This window comes from Bombus flavifrons, chromosome 9 (assembly GCF_040668555.2).
Source record: "Bombus flavifrons isolate JBK064 chromosome 9, iyBomFlav1_principal, whole genome shotgun sequence".
Lineage (NCBI taxonomy): Eukaryota > Metazoa > Arthropoda > Insecta > Hymenoptera > Apidae > Bombus > Bombus flavifrons.
Genome location: NC_138450.1, coordinates 1,227,402 through 1,244,545, shown reverse-complemented (window position 1 = coordinate 1,244,545; position 17,144 = coordinate 1,227,402). Strand labels below are relative to the sequence as shown.

The window sequence follows — 17,144 nt, the reverse complement described above, 5'->3', positions numbered from 1 at the left end:
TTTCATATTTCCTTTTCTATTATATTTTTTCAATATTTGTAAGTAAAATTTATATGATTATTAATTTTAAGTATCATTTTTTAAACGATAAAAGGATATTATCTAAAATCATTTTCACCAAAAAAAGCTTTACAGATAATAGTGTATATTATTAATTTTCTAAAATTAATAAATGTTAATGAATGCTATTGATAATTTCAATTAAAATCTAAAAGTTCGAAATTTGTTTACTACATTATATGGAGATCTGTATATTAAGAATTGATTGCATAAAAAAAGTACAAGATTCTACAATTTATTAAGATTCTTCCAGCATTTGTAAATATTTTTATTTGGGTACACTATAAAGAAATTTCGTACTTAGTAAAATTGTGATAAATTTATTAATTTGGTACAATTTTGTATTTTCAATTTTAGATCATGAAATAGAAATAATGTGCTTTTTTTTTATAGAGATATTTATATATTGTAGCTTTACATGCTTTGTTATTTATGAAAATAAATTATGTTATTGTTGTAATACTAAAATAGATAACAAAAGTTATGGTTTAGCGTGTGTACATTAATCCTGCACGTTTGTGCATTTTGGCACTTCTGTTATATATTAATATTTAATATTTTATATATCAGTCTTTGTATATTTCTTATATGTTTAAAACTTACTATCACTGTCTAAAGTGTTACAGAAAAGTAAATACACATATGTTAAATAACTTATGATGTATAGTGTATCCTATTCATTCAAGTAATTTATAAAACAAAATTAGTCAGGAACAAAAAGTAATACTAGTTATGCATATATGTAATTATAACATTATAAAAACAAAATAAACGAATATCCAATAAATAGAAACGAATTTGTTTTTCATTATCGGAAAACTGTTAGTTTAACGACTATTGCAGAATGTTATAACGTTGATGAAAATATATCTTCCCTCTTAAAATATTTCAGTAGTAAAAAGAAGAAAAATGAAAAAAGGTTAAAACTTTATCGCGTCTCTTGAGTTGTGTCATTAGATGTATGACTTTTCGTTTCAACAGGTAAAGCAAGAGTAGCTATTGCAGCACATAATGCTGTTGCAGCATAAATTGCCATTGCTCCAGTAATAGACCATTGAAGAAATACTTGTGCTATATATGGTGTAACCATTGCACCAATTCTAGCCATTGCACTACAAGTACTAACACCGATACTACGTAAATGAGTCGGATATACTTCTGGAGTGTACACATATGCAGCTTGAAACACGCCGGCAATTAAACCTCTAGCTAGAAAAATTGCTAGTGTTAATGCTGCTCTGTTTAATAGACAAGCTCTACCTAAGAAACAGATTAACATAGCAAACATTATTAATTGAAACGCCATTGTCTTTCTTCTACCAATTTTTTCAATCGCAAAAATAGTGGAAAAAATTCCTGGAAATTCAGCTAACGTTGTCCAAAGAAGGTCGATGTAATCACTCCTTTCTAAACGACAATCTAATTGACAAGTATCTTCCTTTTTGTTTTCCCACAAACTACATTGTTCAGATGATGTGTGGAATAATTCTGTAGTCATTAATACAACACCATAATAACAAAATGCTGTACTCATCCTAAAATAATGCCATTACCATTATTTATATAATGTATTAAGATATAATGTTTACCACATGTAGTATTTACCATACAAGCCAAAGCAAGGTAGATGTCCTACACATTTCCTTGCTTAATACATCTTTCAATTTGCCACGATTAATTTGATAAAAGCGATCCATAACTAATCTTCCTGGAGGTAAAGGTTTTTTATTTTCTCTTGCTACTCGTTCTAAAGTTGAAACAGCTTTATCCATTCTTCCGCTCGTTATATCAAATACTGTAGACTCTGGTAACCACTAACAAAAAGTATCAGGTAAAAAATGTCATTTAATACTTATTATAAATGCTTGATTTTTAATATTTACTGGAGTAATAATAGCAAATACAAGAAGTGGTATTGTTGATAAAATGAGAAGCCATCTCCAACCAAAGGTTGGCATTATTACCAATGCTATTGCCACTTCAAAACAGGCTCCAAGTGCCCAAAAACACTATGAAAAATAATTATTTCATATGAGCAGTGTAAATGTTTACATCAAATTTATTTATGAGTGAGTACGACTGAGTGAGTAGGACTTACATCTAACAAAATGACACATTTTGCTCTTTGTTTTGCAGGAAGAAATTCTGCATACAATGTTACTCTGAAATAATAACTAATGTTATTCATATCTGCTCTAAGAATATTGATACTTTTATTTATAGGACTTACCAAATACTTACGATTGTGGTACACAACCAATAGCAAAACCAACTAATCCCCTAAGTAATAAAATCCACAGAAAATTTGGCGCAAAAGCACTTAAAAGAGCATAATAAAGTAGCAATATTGCACATAAAGTTAAAGATTGTTTACTACCATATCTATCACTTAAATTACTCCAAAACGTAGAACTTAACATCATACCAAGGAAAACAACCTGAAATAAATGCAATAATGTATTAGATAAAAATCATTGGAAAAATTTTATTACATATGATTATATTATTGAACAATGTTTTATTATACCGTGGTTGTTAAAGCTTGTTGATATCTAGTTATACCCCAATCACAATGTAAGGATGGACTTAAAATGCTTAATATTGTTATTTCCATACTATCTACCATCCAACAGAGACCGGTAAATAAAGATAACTTAACTTGAAATTTTCCAAATCCTAATGCATTGATAGCTTGAACAACAGTAAATGTATCTGCCAATGAAATTATCACAATATTAAGAGAAATATTAAATTTCAATAAAACAAATCGCTTTAGAAATAAATTGTCAGTAGTTATTGTATATAATACTATGTATTACATGTTTAATTATTTACTTATTCAAATTAAAAAAAAATACTACATATAATATTTACATACAATATATATATGTATAAAATATTTCATATTATAACATATATAGGCTTAATACATGTAGAAGATTTAAAAAATCAACTTGTTAATTAGAGTTATGTTATAAAAGAGTATGTATCACATACTTTAATAAAATAAATTGTTAGTAACATTTTATTCATACCCAAGAAGGAACTGAATCATCTCAAGACCCATGCAAAGGAAAGCAATCCCATTTTAAAAAATCTGATGTTATATTTTCCATGCATAATAAGATATTTACATAACTTACAGTCACCCGCTCCTTTATAGATAAGTTTAAGCAGATTATCCTGTACATAAAAATTGTCAGTAATATTGTAAAGATACATTATAATAATTTACACATGTTACGATATAGATATTCTTAAAAAAATACTTTACCATCTGGAATAACTACAACAGAAGAAAGTTCCAAAGAGCGTTCAATACAATTTCCAAAATTTCTACTACATCTTGACACATTTCCTGAATTAACATTCAATTCCGAACCACGTAATTCTCCTAATTCACGATAAGGTTCGTTAGACATTTGTGATGCATTAGACATGATCGTTTGTATATCATATACAAAATAATCAAATATTTAACTGTCACTAGTACGATTAATTGATTTACAGATTACTTCATTAATATTTCCTTACAGATGAGATTAGATTTGACAGTCTGTCAATTACACTAATTAAACAGTCGTATACAGTATACACCACGGTCATATATCGCATACATTGTACCAAAGAGAAAATTTCCTCTCTCATTGTATATATATAAGTCTGAAAACTCCCATAGTGGGGACAAGGCTCTTAATATGGAGAAGTGTGCTTTGCAAATCGGTCGTTGGTCGTGGGGATCTTGCAACTTATTTCAAATAACTAAAAAACATGTTCAATTCAATAAAATAAATATTTTTACATTAAAGAAACTTGGCTTATCTAATTAAATATTTTAACACGAAATCCAAATTTTGCAATAAACTTAGATAAAATTTCCCAATCTGCACAGCAGGCCTGGATTCTTCGAACTCTTGTCTCTAACTGATTATTTATAAAAAGAATTACGTTGATAACAAATTAGAATAATTAAAATATGTACAATATGATAGAATAATAAGTAATGTGGATACAGATGATGGTGCCATCATTGAAAAATCTCAATAAAATAATGGTGGTAGGATATGAAGAAGTATTGCATGTTACATTTATTCACATAATCACAAAAAACAGTATCACATAAAATACTATATATATAGTTTAATATAATATGTATTTAGTTTAAATAAATTGTGAAACGTTATGAAAAGTAAATTAGTTCATATTTTTTATCTTCAGTGTATATAGTTATTGTTTTTACCGAAAGATGGCCTTAAATGCAAAAGCTGTAAAAGTTTAATAAATCGATTGCAGTGCTATGGCTATCGGTCGATTTTTAAAACACCTTATAATATCACGAGCCTTACTCTTATTACGAGAGTTTCCATATCTGTATATACAACCGTGCCTATCAATGTCGTCTGTCGCCTCTCCTTTCCTTTGTTAAACTTTTGAAAGCTTTACTACGGCTATACCATAAACACGATAATCTTCTAATATGACGACATTTGTTGATAATGAGATTTTACGATTATAAACGCTACAACGTATTAAGTTATGAAAGGATTCATGTTATGTCGATGTATGGTAATGAACAATCAAGATCCAACCTCATTTCTAGTTTCTCTAATAATCTATAGTAGTCTATAACAAAATACATAATATACGTTATTTGATAAAATAAACTTCATTATGAATTTGAAAAAATATTTTCCGATATATAAATTAATTTTATGAATTACTAAAGAAAATCTTAAAAATTTTAAATACTTTTATAATTAGTTTTACTAAAGGGAAAAAAAGAAAAAGACGCAAATTATATCATAGATTAATAACGCAGTTTGCCGTTACAGTTTGATGACGTAGTGCGATGATTATCGTTCATGAAAAGAAAATACATACATACGTATATGTATGTACAGATTTACATATGTAAGTATGTTGAATGAACGAGATAGATAATTCAATATTCTCTTTTTTGTAAATTTTTACTATCCTTCTTCTTATGCAATAAATTAAAATGGATTAAATAAGATTAGTGAGACTTCATTAATTCTATTAATATATCGAAACCAATGTTATTTACTATAATGTAACAATTCTTATTGTTATTAATCTTTCTATTGAATTCATCCATAATATATACATAAATTCATTCATAATATAAATTAATATCGTATAAATTAACCTTTTCCCGGTTCTTGTAAAAGTTAGCTAGAATATTCTATAACTAAAAAGGTGAGGTTTTGATCGATTAATTACAGATACAAGATTACTTTAAGTATGATTCGCATTGATCGCATGCATAAATATGTTTAGCGGGATGTATACATCTTCGATATAAAACATATCAAAAAGTATACTTTCGTAAAAATGGCTTTAATAAGCAATAAAGTGTACATTTGAAAATGTCTCGATCAAATAACACTCATATATTAACGTACAGTAGCAACTATACAGTGTATTGGATGGGTATATATAGCATGACTACACGGGAACGTACTGGAAGATTCTACAATTCGCGAACTCTACCGCAATGCTTACCGTCATTGATTGCATGCACTGTGCTTTGTCACATGGGCTGCGTTCGATTCCAAGAAAAGTTTCAAGAAAATTCTACAAATTATATAATTCAAACGATACCTCAGAAAATAAGAATAAAATGAGAATATCGCTTTTATCTAATAATTACTATGATTAAAAGAATAAATATGTTCAGTTTTATTGATATCGATGAACAAGTTTTTAACATTCTATAATCTTTTCATACGTTTATACATGGTTTATGATATACATATATCTCTTTTAAATAAAATGATACTTAGTACAGGAAATCTAAAAACTTATAAAGTACCGTAAAATATTCCATATTCTTTTTTATTATCTTTATTATTATCATTTACGTGTATTCTTAGAAGCCAAATGTTAGCTGTAAAAAATTATACGTTATGAATACGTAATTTACTGCTTTTATTACCATGAAATATAATAAATTTAATATGTCAATTTGTATAAAAAATTGATTATTTAGTCAAAATATGAATAATTTTCAAATAAATGAAAATAAGTTGTGAAATATAAATGACTTTCTTTTTAATATAACCTTGTGATATTTTCATGGTTATTTAAAGCTTATGATGTTTATATGTATACATATATATGTATATATACAAACTCATAAGCAGATACATTGTTCATGCGTCACAATTGGTATAAGAATATGTATGTGTTACATGTTCATTATACATGTAATACAGATTTTCAAGTATATACATAAATGGAAATCGAGAAATGTTTGTTATATTGAATCAATATATCGATGTGACAGCAAGGAAATATAATAATACAATAGATATAAAATTCTAGAATAGTCTATTTGTCCGATTTTATGCTATATTAATCATTAATTAATGGCTATTATTAATTTGACAATGAATTTAAATTTATAATGTAGCATAATTTCATTTTAATTTAAGAACGAATATGTGATAGAATATATGTATATTTCTTACGATTTTTCTATCAAATTCATTGTTATTATGTCATTGTGATGATGCAGCATTATGATTCATTGAAATTGACGTCTTTTAACGTTGACATATGTACAATATGTATGTACATACATACATATATATTCTATAAATAATTGTTATTAGAGATATGTTACTGTACAAAGTGAATACGCATTGTATTTAAATTGTATGTAATATAATGTAATATAATGTTCATTGTCTGTAATATCAGCTTAATTTTCATACATATATCAAAAGTGACACGGTCATAAAGTGTCACAGAAATTAACAATTTCAACACAGTATACAATTGTCACAGAAATTAAGGAATCCTAAAACAAAGCAAACCACAACCATGCATGGATATAAACTTCACATATACTTGTGTGTGTAACTACACACTTTCTAGAACTAGTTACTAAATTTTTTCCAACTTCCTTGTACTCTACTTCCGTATTATCTGTCGTTCTATCTGGAGATTGTTTAAAAAATTATTTCATTTATACTTTGATCGTTTAAAAAATAGTTACAAGAAATTAAAATAATTTTTGTGTTTTGTAAACTTCTTTCGAATCAATCAATAACCACATAAAATTCCACCATTGATATACGTAGTTCGTGGCGCGTATCCAGTAATGACGCAAGTCTAACAGAATCTAACTTCTGATTGGTTGATAGAAGGTGCTTGAGTAGGAAGAACATTCCAGAAGCGTCCTCTGGGAAAGTAATATATACCGAAATGCGGATACGGGCTCTTCACTCACGTTGCGAATCGTCAAACGGAGAATCTCTTCACTGTCCTACGAAGCGAACTTTTACAAGCGAGTAAAGAAGAAAGGTGTGTGTACCCACTGTATCCGTATTTGCTTCTATAATATTTGACACTAATTTAATTGGAGAATCATTTCAACGTTTTGTCCATAAATTTAATTTCCATTTATATTTTGTGCAGAAAAAGCAAAGATGGCCAAAGCACCTGCAGTTGGTATTGATCTCGGCACCACTTACTCCTGCGTTGGTGTATTCCAGCACGGGAAGGTGGAAATCATCGCCAATGATCAAGGAAATCGTACAACACCTAGCTATGTTGCATTCACCGAAACTGAACGGTTAATCGGTGATGCTGCCAAAAACCAAGTAGCCATGAACCCCAACAATACCATCTTCGGTAAGTCTATTTTATCAAATATTTTTCATATTACGTCTCATGGATAGTCATAAATCTTTCCTTTTATATACTGTGAAAAATTTGTTCTGCATATGTTTTTGTATTTTTTGTTGATGAAATACAAATCATTTTTTGAAATTTTGAATGCATTTTTGTAAAATTCCATTATCTGGTAAACATTTTCTTCAAATTATTTATATCCATTGGAATTGAAATAGATTTATTAGTACGTGTGTAAAAATACAAAAACTAATTTATGGTTCTTGTAATTAAGTATTATGAAGCATTTAGAGATTTTTTCGAATGAAAATTTTATAAAATTAATACTAATGAAAATTTCCGTATTATGTAGATAAGATTCTTTTTTAATATTATTCAAGATGTATTTTTTTTTACTACAGTTTCTGAATTAATTTTAAGCTAGTTTTTAACGATATTAATTAATATTTTAATTTTTATGAATTGACTTCCAACATTTTTCTGAGTATTTGAATTATTATTGTAGTAACATAATGGGAATGGTTATAAAATTACAATGGATTGTTCGTTTTAATTAATGGTAAAATAGCACTACTTTGAAATTTTGTAAATTTGCGTGGAGAATTTTTAATATGGTAGACGATGAGAAGCTCGATCTATAATATGTAATGGATATGCGTTATGTACGCACGCGCAGGTGCAAAGATGTACGGGCATAACGGTTAGTGGTCGCCATTACGTTATCTTTGTTTCGGATTATTGTTTAATAAATATGATACTTTTATTGAATTAGAAATTCGAAATATGTTACAAGATCTTTCTATTTATTTTATTAACGTGATAAATTATTTCAATAACAATTTTTCACATAAAAGGTGATTTTTTATTTTATAGAAGTCTTAAAAATAACGTTAGGGACCGGCTGCTGTGACAAGCATATAGCCTATGTATAGACGAGCATATATAATACGAATTTCCGCGTGTTTTTGGATCGATTGAAAAGATTTAAACCGACTAATATTATATCTAATATATTGGTAACGTTTTCGTATTATTCAAGCATGTATTGTAAAAACACATTCGCAATTTGTTTATAGCATCCATTGCCCTTTTTTTACTGTTCCATTTAACAGTAGTTAGTATTTTTATAAGATACCGCATGAAATATGTAATATGAATTTGCATCTCTGGTCCCCAACCGTTGGAAAATGAAAGAAGTGAATTTGCGTCTTCAGTCCTCACATTGTTAATATAATAAAAAATAGCACAAACGCTTACTACGTTAAAAATGTTGTTAAACGACATTGAAATTATAGTCAAATTTTATATTCAAAAGTTTTAAATTGAGAATACAAAGGATAAAGATGTATTTAATTTTCTACTTATTTTCAGATGCCAAGCGTCTCATAGGCCGCCGTTTCGAGGATCCCACTGTTCAGGCTGATATGAAACATTGGCCCTTCACTGTTGTAAACGATGGTGGCAAACCCAAAATTCAAGTATATTACAAAGGAGAGACGAAGACTTTCTTCCCTGAAGAAGTGAGTTCAATGGTCCTGGTAAAGATGAAGGAAACTGCTGAGGCGTACCTTGGCAAGAGTGTCAGCAATGCCGTGATCACTGTACCTGCTTACTTCAACGACTCGCAGCGTCAGGCAACCAAGGACGCTGGTACCATCTCGGGTTTGAATGTTTTACGTATCATCAACGAACCCACCGCTGCCGCTATTGCTTACGGCTTGGATAAAAAAACTACCACCGAGCGCAACGTCCTAATCTTTGACCTTGGTGGTGGCACCTTTGATGTCTCAATTTTGACCATCGAAGATGGCATTTTTGAGGTCAAGTCAACAGCAGGAGACACTCATCTTGGCGGCGAAGATTTCGACAATCGTATGGTCAATCACTTTGTCCAAGAATTCAAACGCAAATACAAGAAAGATCTGACTGCAAATAAACGTGCTCTTCGTCGTTTGAGGACAGCTTGCGAACGTGCGAAACGCACTTTGTCTTCGTCTACTCAAGCTAGTATCGAAATTGATTCGCTCTATGAGGGAATTGACTTTTATACCTCAATCACCAGAGCTCGATTTGAAGAGCTTTGTGCTGATCTCTTTAGAGGAACACTCGAGCCAGTGGAAAAATCATTACGCGATGCCAAAATGGATAAAGCTCAGATTCACGATATCGTTTTGGTTGGTGGATCCACGCGTATTCCTAAGATCCAAAAGTTACTGCAGGACTTCTTTAATGGGAAGGAATTGAACAAGTCTATCAACCCTGATGAAGCTGTAGCTTATGGAGCTGCTGTACAAGCTGCTATTCTACATGGTGACAAGTCTGAGGAAGTACAAGATCTACTGCTTCTTGATGTAACACCTCTATCTCTTGGTATCGAAACTGCTGGTGGTGTTATGACTGCCCTTATCAAGAGAAATACTACAATTCCAACAAAACAGACTCAAACCTTCACTACATATGCTGATAATCAACCAGGAGTATTGATTCAAGTTTATGAAGGTGAACGTGCTATGACGAAGGATAACAACTTATTAGGTAAATTTGAGCTCAGTGGTATTCCACCAGCCCCTCGAGGAGTTCCTCAGATTGAAGTCACATTTGACATTGATGCCAATGGTATTCTGAATGTCTCTGCAGTGGATAAATCTACTGGGAAAGAGAACAAAATTACCATTACCAACGACAAAGGTCGTCTTAGCAAAGAAGACATTGAAAGAATGGTCAATGAAGCTGAAAAATATCGTAACGAGGATGAGAAACAGAAAGAAACTATCGCTGCTAAGAATGGTCTTGAGTCTTACTGCTTTAACATGAAGAGCACAGTGGAAGATGAGAAACTCAAGGATAAAATCAGCGCCAGTGACAAGCAAGTTGTATTGGATAAATGCAACGATATCATTAAGTGGCTTGATGCCAATCAGTTGGCTGATAAAGAAGAATATGAACATAAACAGAAAGAATTAGAGGCTATATGTAATCCTATTGTTACAAAGTTGTATCAGGGTACTGGAGGAATGCCTGGTGGAATGCCTGGAGGTTTCCCAGGAGCAGGAGGTGGTGCTCCTGGTGGTGGTGCATCTGGTCCTACTATCGAAGAAGTCGACTAAATTGTTACTCGCTTGCCACTGCCTTCTCCATGATTTATTCCTATGCAGAGGATAACATCAATTCGAAGAACATAGAATTCCACAGCTGCGGTCTTTCATTCCTGAGTATTAATTTATCTAGGTTTCAGTTTTCTCTTCTATCACATCGTAAAAATTATTTTAGATTTATTTATTCTGTTTTTTTAAACTAGCCAAATAATTTTCAATAGATTACAATGCGTAAAAAATAACTTTATTGTACTTGTAATCCGATAATGTCGATAGAAGATCAGTTGTGATGATTTTCTATGTTCAAAAAAACCATGAAAATATAAAACAATCCCCAAAACTTACATAATTGTTTACAATTTATTACCTTTTTTAAGTGAGAATCTAAAATAGTCAGTGGTTTGTTAATACTTAGTCAATCGAATAGTGGAGATCTCTCCACTGTGAAGTACATCGCGCATGATAGAATGGGATCGCCCTTTTTGATCTCAGCAACGCGTTTTTTTTTTTATTATCAATTATTGTTTACCTGGAATTGTTCCCAATTAATTGCGCCACTTTTGCTGCTTTTATAAAGTACATAATATATATAAGTATATAATAAAATACACCAATTTAGTGGTGTTAAAATAAATTAAAAAGTTACACCATCAGTTATGATTAAATAAAGTTATAATCGAACGATACCCCACACTGTAAAAAAATGCATTATGAATTTTTAATTTTACCTATATTTTTTGCATAAACTACAAAAGATAATTGTTATATACTCTTAATTTGATGTTTTGTATAAACAATATGTGAAATCGTTAAACAAAATCATTACCGCAAAATATAATTGACCACTTAAGTAATTTTTAGACTTCTGTGTTTTTAAAATAGTGAATATTAATCCGCATTGCTTGGAAAATTGCGCGGTGGACAGCGTATAGGTTGGTTTGTCCATTGCGGTGAGAAACGTATAGCTCGCTGTGGCGTGCGCGGTTGGCTAAGTATTAAAATGAACTTGAGTCATGATATTTTGAATACATTGGAATGTCCAATTCCATAGAACGTCACTTATATGGCTGTCATCCTACCTCAATATTAAATATATTTTATAGTAGCAAACAATTTTATAGTCCATCCCAAAAACGATTTTAAGTAATTTAAAAACTCAACATTTCGTACATCTGAAGTTGGTGAGAAGAATAAAACCGGTAGTAACAATTAAATTTTATGAAGTTTTTCGTAATTCTTTAGTCTTTTGTACAGAAAAAGAGGAGACAAATTATATAGTAAAATATAAAGAAGGAGAATACAGAGAAGCATGAAAAATTAAAATGTAAATGAGTACAAAAAGGTAAAAATTATTTTAGCTGCAGTTATTGAGCAAATAAAAAGTTTACTTCCATACAAAAATTTTAAAGAGGTCGTGGAAAGTTTTTTTGAAACTTAAATTTTTTCTATATGTATATGTACATAGCATACACATTAACTATACAGCCAAATAAATGATTCAGCCATCATGTTCTTTATAGAATAAGAAATAGGAAGAGTTTCTTGTTTATCTTTTTACCAATTTGAATTGTAACAGTCATTGTAATAAAAGGCTCAGAATACTTTCCATGAAACTAAATTTTATTTGCAAGCACAACAGACCCAAATGCTACAGGAAACAATTGTTCAATAATCGATAATATAATGATGAAAGTTTCACAAATGGAGGATAATATATAATTATATGTTACGATTTATACTAGAACTTGATAAATTTCCTAACATATACCCGAAATAATCTGAAATATAACACGCGGTAATAAAATACACAATGGAAACGCGAAATTCGAAAATAACGTAAAGTGCAAGCATTATTATCATGAAAAGAATTAAGATTCATGTGCCACAGTAGTTGTAAACAATACGGTTGATTTCCCTTTCTTCTTTTTTTTCTTTTTCTTCTCACCTCCATTTTTCTCTGTTTCTAAAAAATAAATAAATATCAAATTTTAATTGTGCTTATTAATTATTTATAAATAAAAGATACAATTAGATGATTCACATCTCAAATAAAGTGATAAAATAATATATATAATTATAGTTACAATATAGGGCTTACCTAACTTAGTTTGTTGTAAAGCGGCTGCTAAAGCATCACCAAAATTCTGACTGTATGATGGTACTGAGATATAATCTTCTTCTTCTTCGGTGTTTCTCGAGGGCGTCTGAACAGTAAGACTAGAATACTGTTTCCTATGTGTGGAGTTAATCGATGGCCATAGTGTTTGCGATTTCAAACGTGTGCCAGTATTTCGCAACATTTCTGCAAATGATGGTCCCTGTTCGTGAGCAACATTATCAGTTTGTCTAGATGCAACCATTTCGTCAAATGTGTTGGAAGATGGACTACTAGCTACGCTTGAAGCCGCCGTAGATTCTAGTGGTGACGGAACACTTTCCCTGCAAACATATTGAATGTATGATGGCATACGATACGATAGTGTATTATGTAAGTATATATACTCAGAAAACAATTCTGGCTGCCATCGAGGAAAATGTCGCCGTGAATCAATGTGTACAGCAGGAGTTGGATATCTTCCCATTCGCTTATTTTCTTCCTCGGTAATTTGTTTTTCTCTTTTTCTTTCGTCACGTTCTCGTTGTTGCCTATGTCTGTGCCTCAGTATCAACTGATCTATAACAAATCATAACATAGATTGAGATATCAATAGAAATTAAGAATTGCAAATACAACGAAAAAATTACCTTGAAATGAAGATAAAACCTCCTCTGACACAATTGGTGGCTTTAATTCAATTTCAGCTACCTCGAATTGGCAAGTTAATGGCAAGTGACATAAGTATCTTAGTCTACGTCTTAGATCTTCTGTAAGACTTCCTCCCTCTTTTTCGAGGAGTTTTCCCATTATCACACGAGGGGAATTTTCAAGACTGCCATATTGCATTTCTAACATTTTTACATTCATCGCATGAAGATACAGATGCTGCCCATCTTCCGCTGAAAATCATACACGTATATTAAATATAACTTTTCATAAATAAATTAAATATTATAAACAGAAATAAAAATAATAAAAAGTATTTATTAAGAACCTTGGTAAAAATAAAAGAATTTTGGTATGTCTGAGGTTAATTGAACGCCGTTGGACGAATTTTCCGTAGATTTTAATATTTCTTCATCTACGTCCTTTTTATTCCTTTTTGTTGAAGTATTTGTTTCTTCATAGTCTTGAGATCTTGATTGAGATAAATGTTTCTCAATATCAGCTTTTTCTATTTGTAATTTGTAGGCCAATGTTGAAGTTTCATTTAGAGGAATTTCTGATTTTACCTGTAAAAAATTTCTTTTCTTAAAGAATTTTGCTATTCGCAAAAACTTTTACTTATAATGCTTTAAGTTAGGAAGTAAAAAAGTCTATTTCAATTAATTTTACCCTTTGTAATAATTCCCCTTCTCTTTTTGAAAGTTCATCAAGCGCCTGTTCAATATAACAATTTTCCGGAGAATCAGGATTATCTGATAGTTCAAATTTCAACTGTGTACGTTCACATTCAATGATATTCATCACCTGAATTATAATTCATGATACGAATCATAATTAGCATTGACAGTTTAAAATTTTTACATTTTGATTTTTGGAAGACTCAGGAACTTACATCTTCTGTACTTGCAATAAGGAGTTTTGAATACACTTGATTGCTAATAGTTTCTGATAGTGGGAAAAAGTTTGTTGGATTTTGAATTAGAGATCCAACAGGTACTGCAAGCAGTGACCCTTTCTCACGGCGCATCAAACGTAAAGTGATAGTATCTCCTAAATTTAACGTACTTTGAGTGACTTCGTTAACACTGAAATAGAAAAGGAAAAAGAGAAAAAATTTAATTAAAAAATGTATTATTATTTATACATTCAAATAAATTACCTTTTTAAATCAGATTTTTGAACAGATTCATCACAAATAGGACATTTACGCGAGGGTTTATCAGAAAGTGATAAATAATGAAGGATACACGGCCAACAATAGACGTGACCACAACGTGTTATTTTTCCAGCAACTGGTGGATACAAACATATCGGGCATGATAAGTTTTCAGAACTGTGAAGTTTCTAAACAATAAAATTTCATGATTATCATGATTATTATTAAAATAAACAGAATTTAAAAAATCTTTTACCAACATATTTATAACTTACAATTTGTTCTATCAATTTCCAGTCAACTAGTACATCAGGATCACTTAAATATAACGTATAATTCCCATTGGCATTTACAACAAACTGGCAACTAAAGAATAGTAAAATAATAAAATTTATGTTAGTATGTTATTAATACTGTTAACTTTATATCATTGTCAGTATTAATATAAAATATGTTACCTAGCTTGCAAAAACTGTTCTTTGTTGTATTTATGGCGTTGCACTGGTGGAAGGCATCTATTACTGTTCCGAGGCAAACCTTTTATCGATTTTCTATGATTCCATGTACCTGAACCACCTTGCATTTCACGTGGTTCATAATGAAAATTCAGCAGATGATTCAAGTTCTGCTTTTTACTTCCTTGGACCACTACTGAGCCAGGCTCAGCTAATTCTGCTTGCACTACCTAAAAATTCAAATAATTTGAATCTAGTCTTATATATAAATTAAATATGCCAAATACAAACGAATGTGGAAAGTAACCTTGGTATCCTCCTTTGAACTGCCATGATATTGTCCTTTAGGTTTTGGTCTCTTATCAAAATTTTTTGTTTTTTGTACATTACACTTCCTTGATTGTTCAGATTTTGAAAAATTGCTAGTACCTGCTGATTCACGTCTGCGCGAGCTCCTTGGAAAAAGTTTGTTTATAATATCTACATAAATAATAATTTATAATTTTTTAAGTTTTTTCAATAAAACACTGGTATAATTTCAAGGTATATTATAAACTATGTATATATAAATATATATATACATATATATATATTGAAAAATGTTTCAGATAAAAATTGAATGTTTTGAAGAGAATATAATTTTATGTGATTAGTTTTTTACAGGAGGATGCGTAGAGGACATATGAAGGTCAAGTTTGCTGTTCTAAATGGAATAATATATTTTTGATCACGTTAGTTGATCTAGGTCATAATTCTATATAAAGAGGTATTAAATCTCTTCTTATAAAAAAACATTAGTTTAGGAGATATTTTAACTTCAATTACTCAACAATAACTAAATATTATATATATACTATTTTCGAAGTAGACACCTATTCTAGATTATACACCATTCAAAATCTTTTAATTTTGCTTAATGAAATTCCTTTTTATCTTCTATCGTTTCAGAACTATAGCTTGTTCCAGTTGCGTAGGACACCTTGTACAGAATTAATTAGTATTTAAATTTGTATATATATTACAAGAATGTTTCATATGTATCAATCTATGAATTCTCGAAGAATTCAACGGATTATATAGATAATTAAAATATTTTATCAAAATAGATTGAGTTACAAATAGATATAATGAGTAGTAGAGATCAGTATTTCTAAAAGTCATAGGACATCAGAAATAAAAGTCTTTTTTGTAAAAAGTAAGCAACTAAGACGTCAGCGAAATGGTGACGTCGTTATCGAAGCAATCAACATTCAGATAACGCACCTTGGTTTTTTTTAGCATCAGCAGGAACCCCCTTTGTGGAGGATTGCGGAAATTTCGTATTTTTTTCCATTTCTGGCACGAAAGCGTTCGTGCTGAATTCCAGAGTTGTTGAGGCTACGGTTTCCTCCGTATGGAGAAACAATGTATTTCTGCAGGCCCTTCATCTTCTTCAATAAGCCATGTTTCGTTATCGTCAAAGGTGAAGAAAAATTTCTTGAGATGCCGATAGTCCACGGCCGATGTGACGGTACTAGGGTGACCAAAAACACAGGTGTTAACAGAGCAAAAGCTCTGCTTTGCTTTTCGTCGTAAACGATGATGATCCCAATTTCTGGCTCAACGGCCAAGAGCGATCCCGATCTCGTCGCTATGATGGCGACGAAACTGATGACTTGCGCAAGTAGTAATACGTGATACACATCAAATACTAGAATAATTTACAGACATTTTGATGATGAGCTAATATTATTAGTGTGGATTTTGATTCTTTTTTTATCTTTATAGATACACATTAAAAATGATGTATGTATATAGAGTGCGTAATTTTCGATATGACATTGGTGGATAACATAATTTAACTTCCGTTTTACAAAAACTTTCGACCAAATTCTATCATATCTCTTGTATACTTATGTAGTATATGATACAAGCTGTAATGATCATTTAATGTTATTATATTTTAGAAAAAATAA

General features: G+C 30.4%; 3 protein-coding genes across 5 annotated transcripts; 1 reads left to right on the top strand and 2 right to left on the bottom strand.

Moving 5' to 3' along the window:
• Positions 1 to 455: 455 nt before the first annotated feature.
• Positions 456 to 5,952, bottom strand: LOC138183383 (synaptic vesicle 2-related protein). 3 transcript variants are annotated; one of them, XM_069120233.1, is made up of 9 exons: positions 5,584 to 5,952; positions 3,335 to 3,454; positions 3,204 to 3,243; positions 2,588 to 2,772; positions 2,302 to 2,498; positions 2,159 to 2,222; positions 1,944 to 2,069; positions 1,666 to 1,874; positions 456 to 1,595 (listed from the first exon to the last, which is right to left on the bottom strand). In XM_069120233.1, the coding sequence occupies exons 2-9, from the start codon at positions 3,335 to 3,337 to the stop codon at positions 989 to 991; spliced, it is 1,431 nt and encodes a 476-aa protein (XP_068976334.1). In that variant the 5' UTR covers positions 3,338 to 3,454; positions 5,584 to 5,952; the 3' UTR covers positions 456 to 988. The 3 variants fall into 3 exon arrangements, with proteins under 3 accessions (XP_068976334.1, XP_068976335.1, XP_068976333.1); XM_069120234.1 differs by having other exon boundaries at positions 3,096 to 3,243; positions 5,584 to 5,926; XM_069120232.1 differs by lacking the exons at positions 3,204 to 3,243; positions 5,584 to 5,952 and having other exon boundaries at positions 3,335 to 3,940.
• A 1,282-nt stretch (positions 5,953 to 7,234) lies between these two features.
• Positions 7,235 to 11,163, top strand: Hsc70-4 (heat shock protein cognate 4). Its single transcript, XM_069120215.1, has 3 exons — positions 7,235 to 7,389; positions 7,504 to 7,719; positions 9,091 to 11,163. The coding sequence occupies exons 2-3, from the start codon at positions 7,515 to 7,517 to the stop codon at positions 10,824 to 10,826; spliced, it is 1,941 nt and encodes a 646-aa protein (XP_068976316.1). The 5' UTR covers positions 7,235 to 7,389; positions 7,504 to 7,514; the 3' UTR covers positions 10,827 to 11,163.
• A 1,250-nt stretch (positions 11,164 to 12,413) lies between these two features.
• LOC138183375 (E3 ubiquitin-protein ligase RNF10) lies at positions 12,414 to 16,850 on the bottom strand. Its single transcript, XM_069120211.1, has 12 exons — positions 16,453 to 16,850; positions 15,497 to 15,669; positions 15,193 to 15,419; positions 15,010 to 15,100; positions 14,738 to 14,922; positions 14,471 to 14,663; positions 14,248 to 14,382; positions 13,907 to 14,144; positions 13,560 to 13,811; positions 13,317 to 13,488; positions 12,913 to 13,253; positions 12,414 to 12,777 (listed from the first exon to the last, which is right to left on the bottom strand). Exons 1-12 carry the CDS (start codon positions 16,520 to 16,522, stop codon positions 12,683 to 12,685), a joined length of 2,172 nt encoding a protein of 723 aa, XP_068976312.1. The 5' UTR covers positions 16,523 to 16,850; the 3' UTR covers positions 12,414 to 12,682.
• Between the last annotated feature and the right edge of the window lie 294 nt (positions 16,851 to 17,144).

What these genes read in the sequence shown, in the direction of transcription:
- LOC138183383 (XM_069120232.1), bottom strand. Translation starts at nt 3,500, where the DNA reads ATGTCTAATGCATCACAAATGTCTAACGAACCTTATCGTGAATTAGGA. An exon ending in TGTTGTAGTTATTCCAGATG is followed by an intron (nt 2,773 to 3,334) that starts GTAAAGTATTTT and finishes TTTCATTGGCAG; the next exon opens with ATACATTTACTGTTGTTCAA. An exon ending in AATGTGTCATTTTGTTAGAT is followed by an intron (nt 2,070 to 2,158) that starts GTAAGTCCTACT and finishes TATTTTTCATAG; the next exon opens with TGTTTTTGGGCACTTGGAGC.
- Hsc70-4 (XM_069120215.1), top strand. Translation starts at nt 7,515, where the DNA reads ATGGCCAAAGCACCTGCAGTTGGTATTGATCTCGGCACCACTTACTCC. An exon ending in CCCCAACAATACCATCTTCG is followed by an intron (nt 7,720 to 9,090) that starts GTAAGTCTATTT and finishes ACTTATTTTCAG; the next exon opens with ATGCCAAGCGTCTCATAGGC.
- LOC138183375 (XM_069120211.1), bottom strand. Translation starts at nt 16,522, where the DNA reads ATGGAAAAAAATACGAAATTTCCGCAATCCTCCACAAAGGGGGTTCCT. An exon ending in GGTTTTATCTTCATTTCAAG is followed by an intron (nt 13,489 to 13,559) that starts GTAATTTTTTCG and finishes GATTTGTTATAG; the next exon opens with ATCAGTTGATACTGAGGCAC. An exon ending in CAGCCAGAATTGTTTTCTGA is followed by an intron (nt 13,254 to 13,316) that starts GTATATATACTT and finishes ATATGTTTGCAG; the next exon opens with GGAAAGTGTTCCGTCACCAC.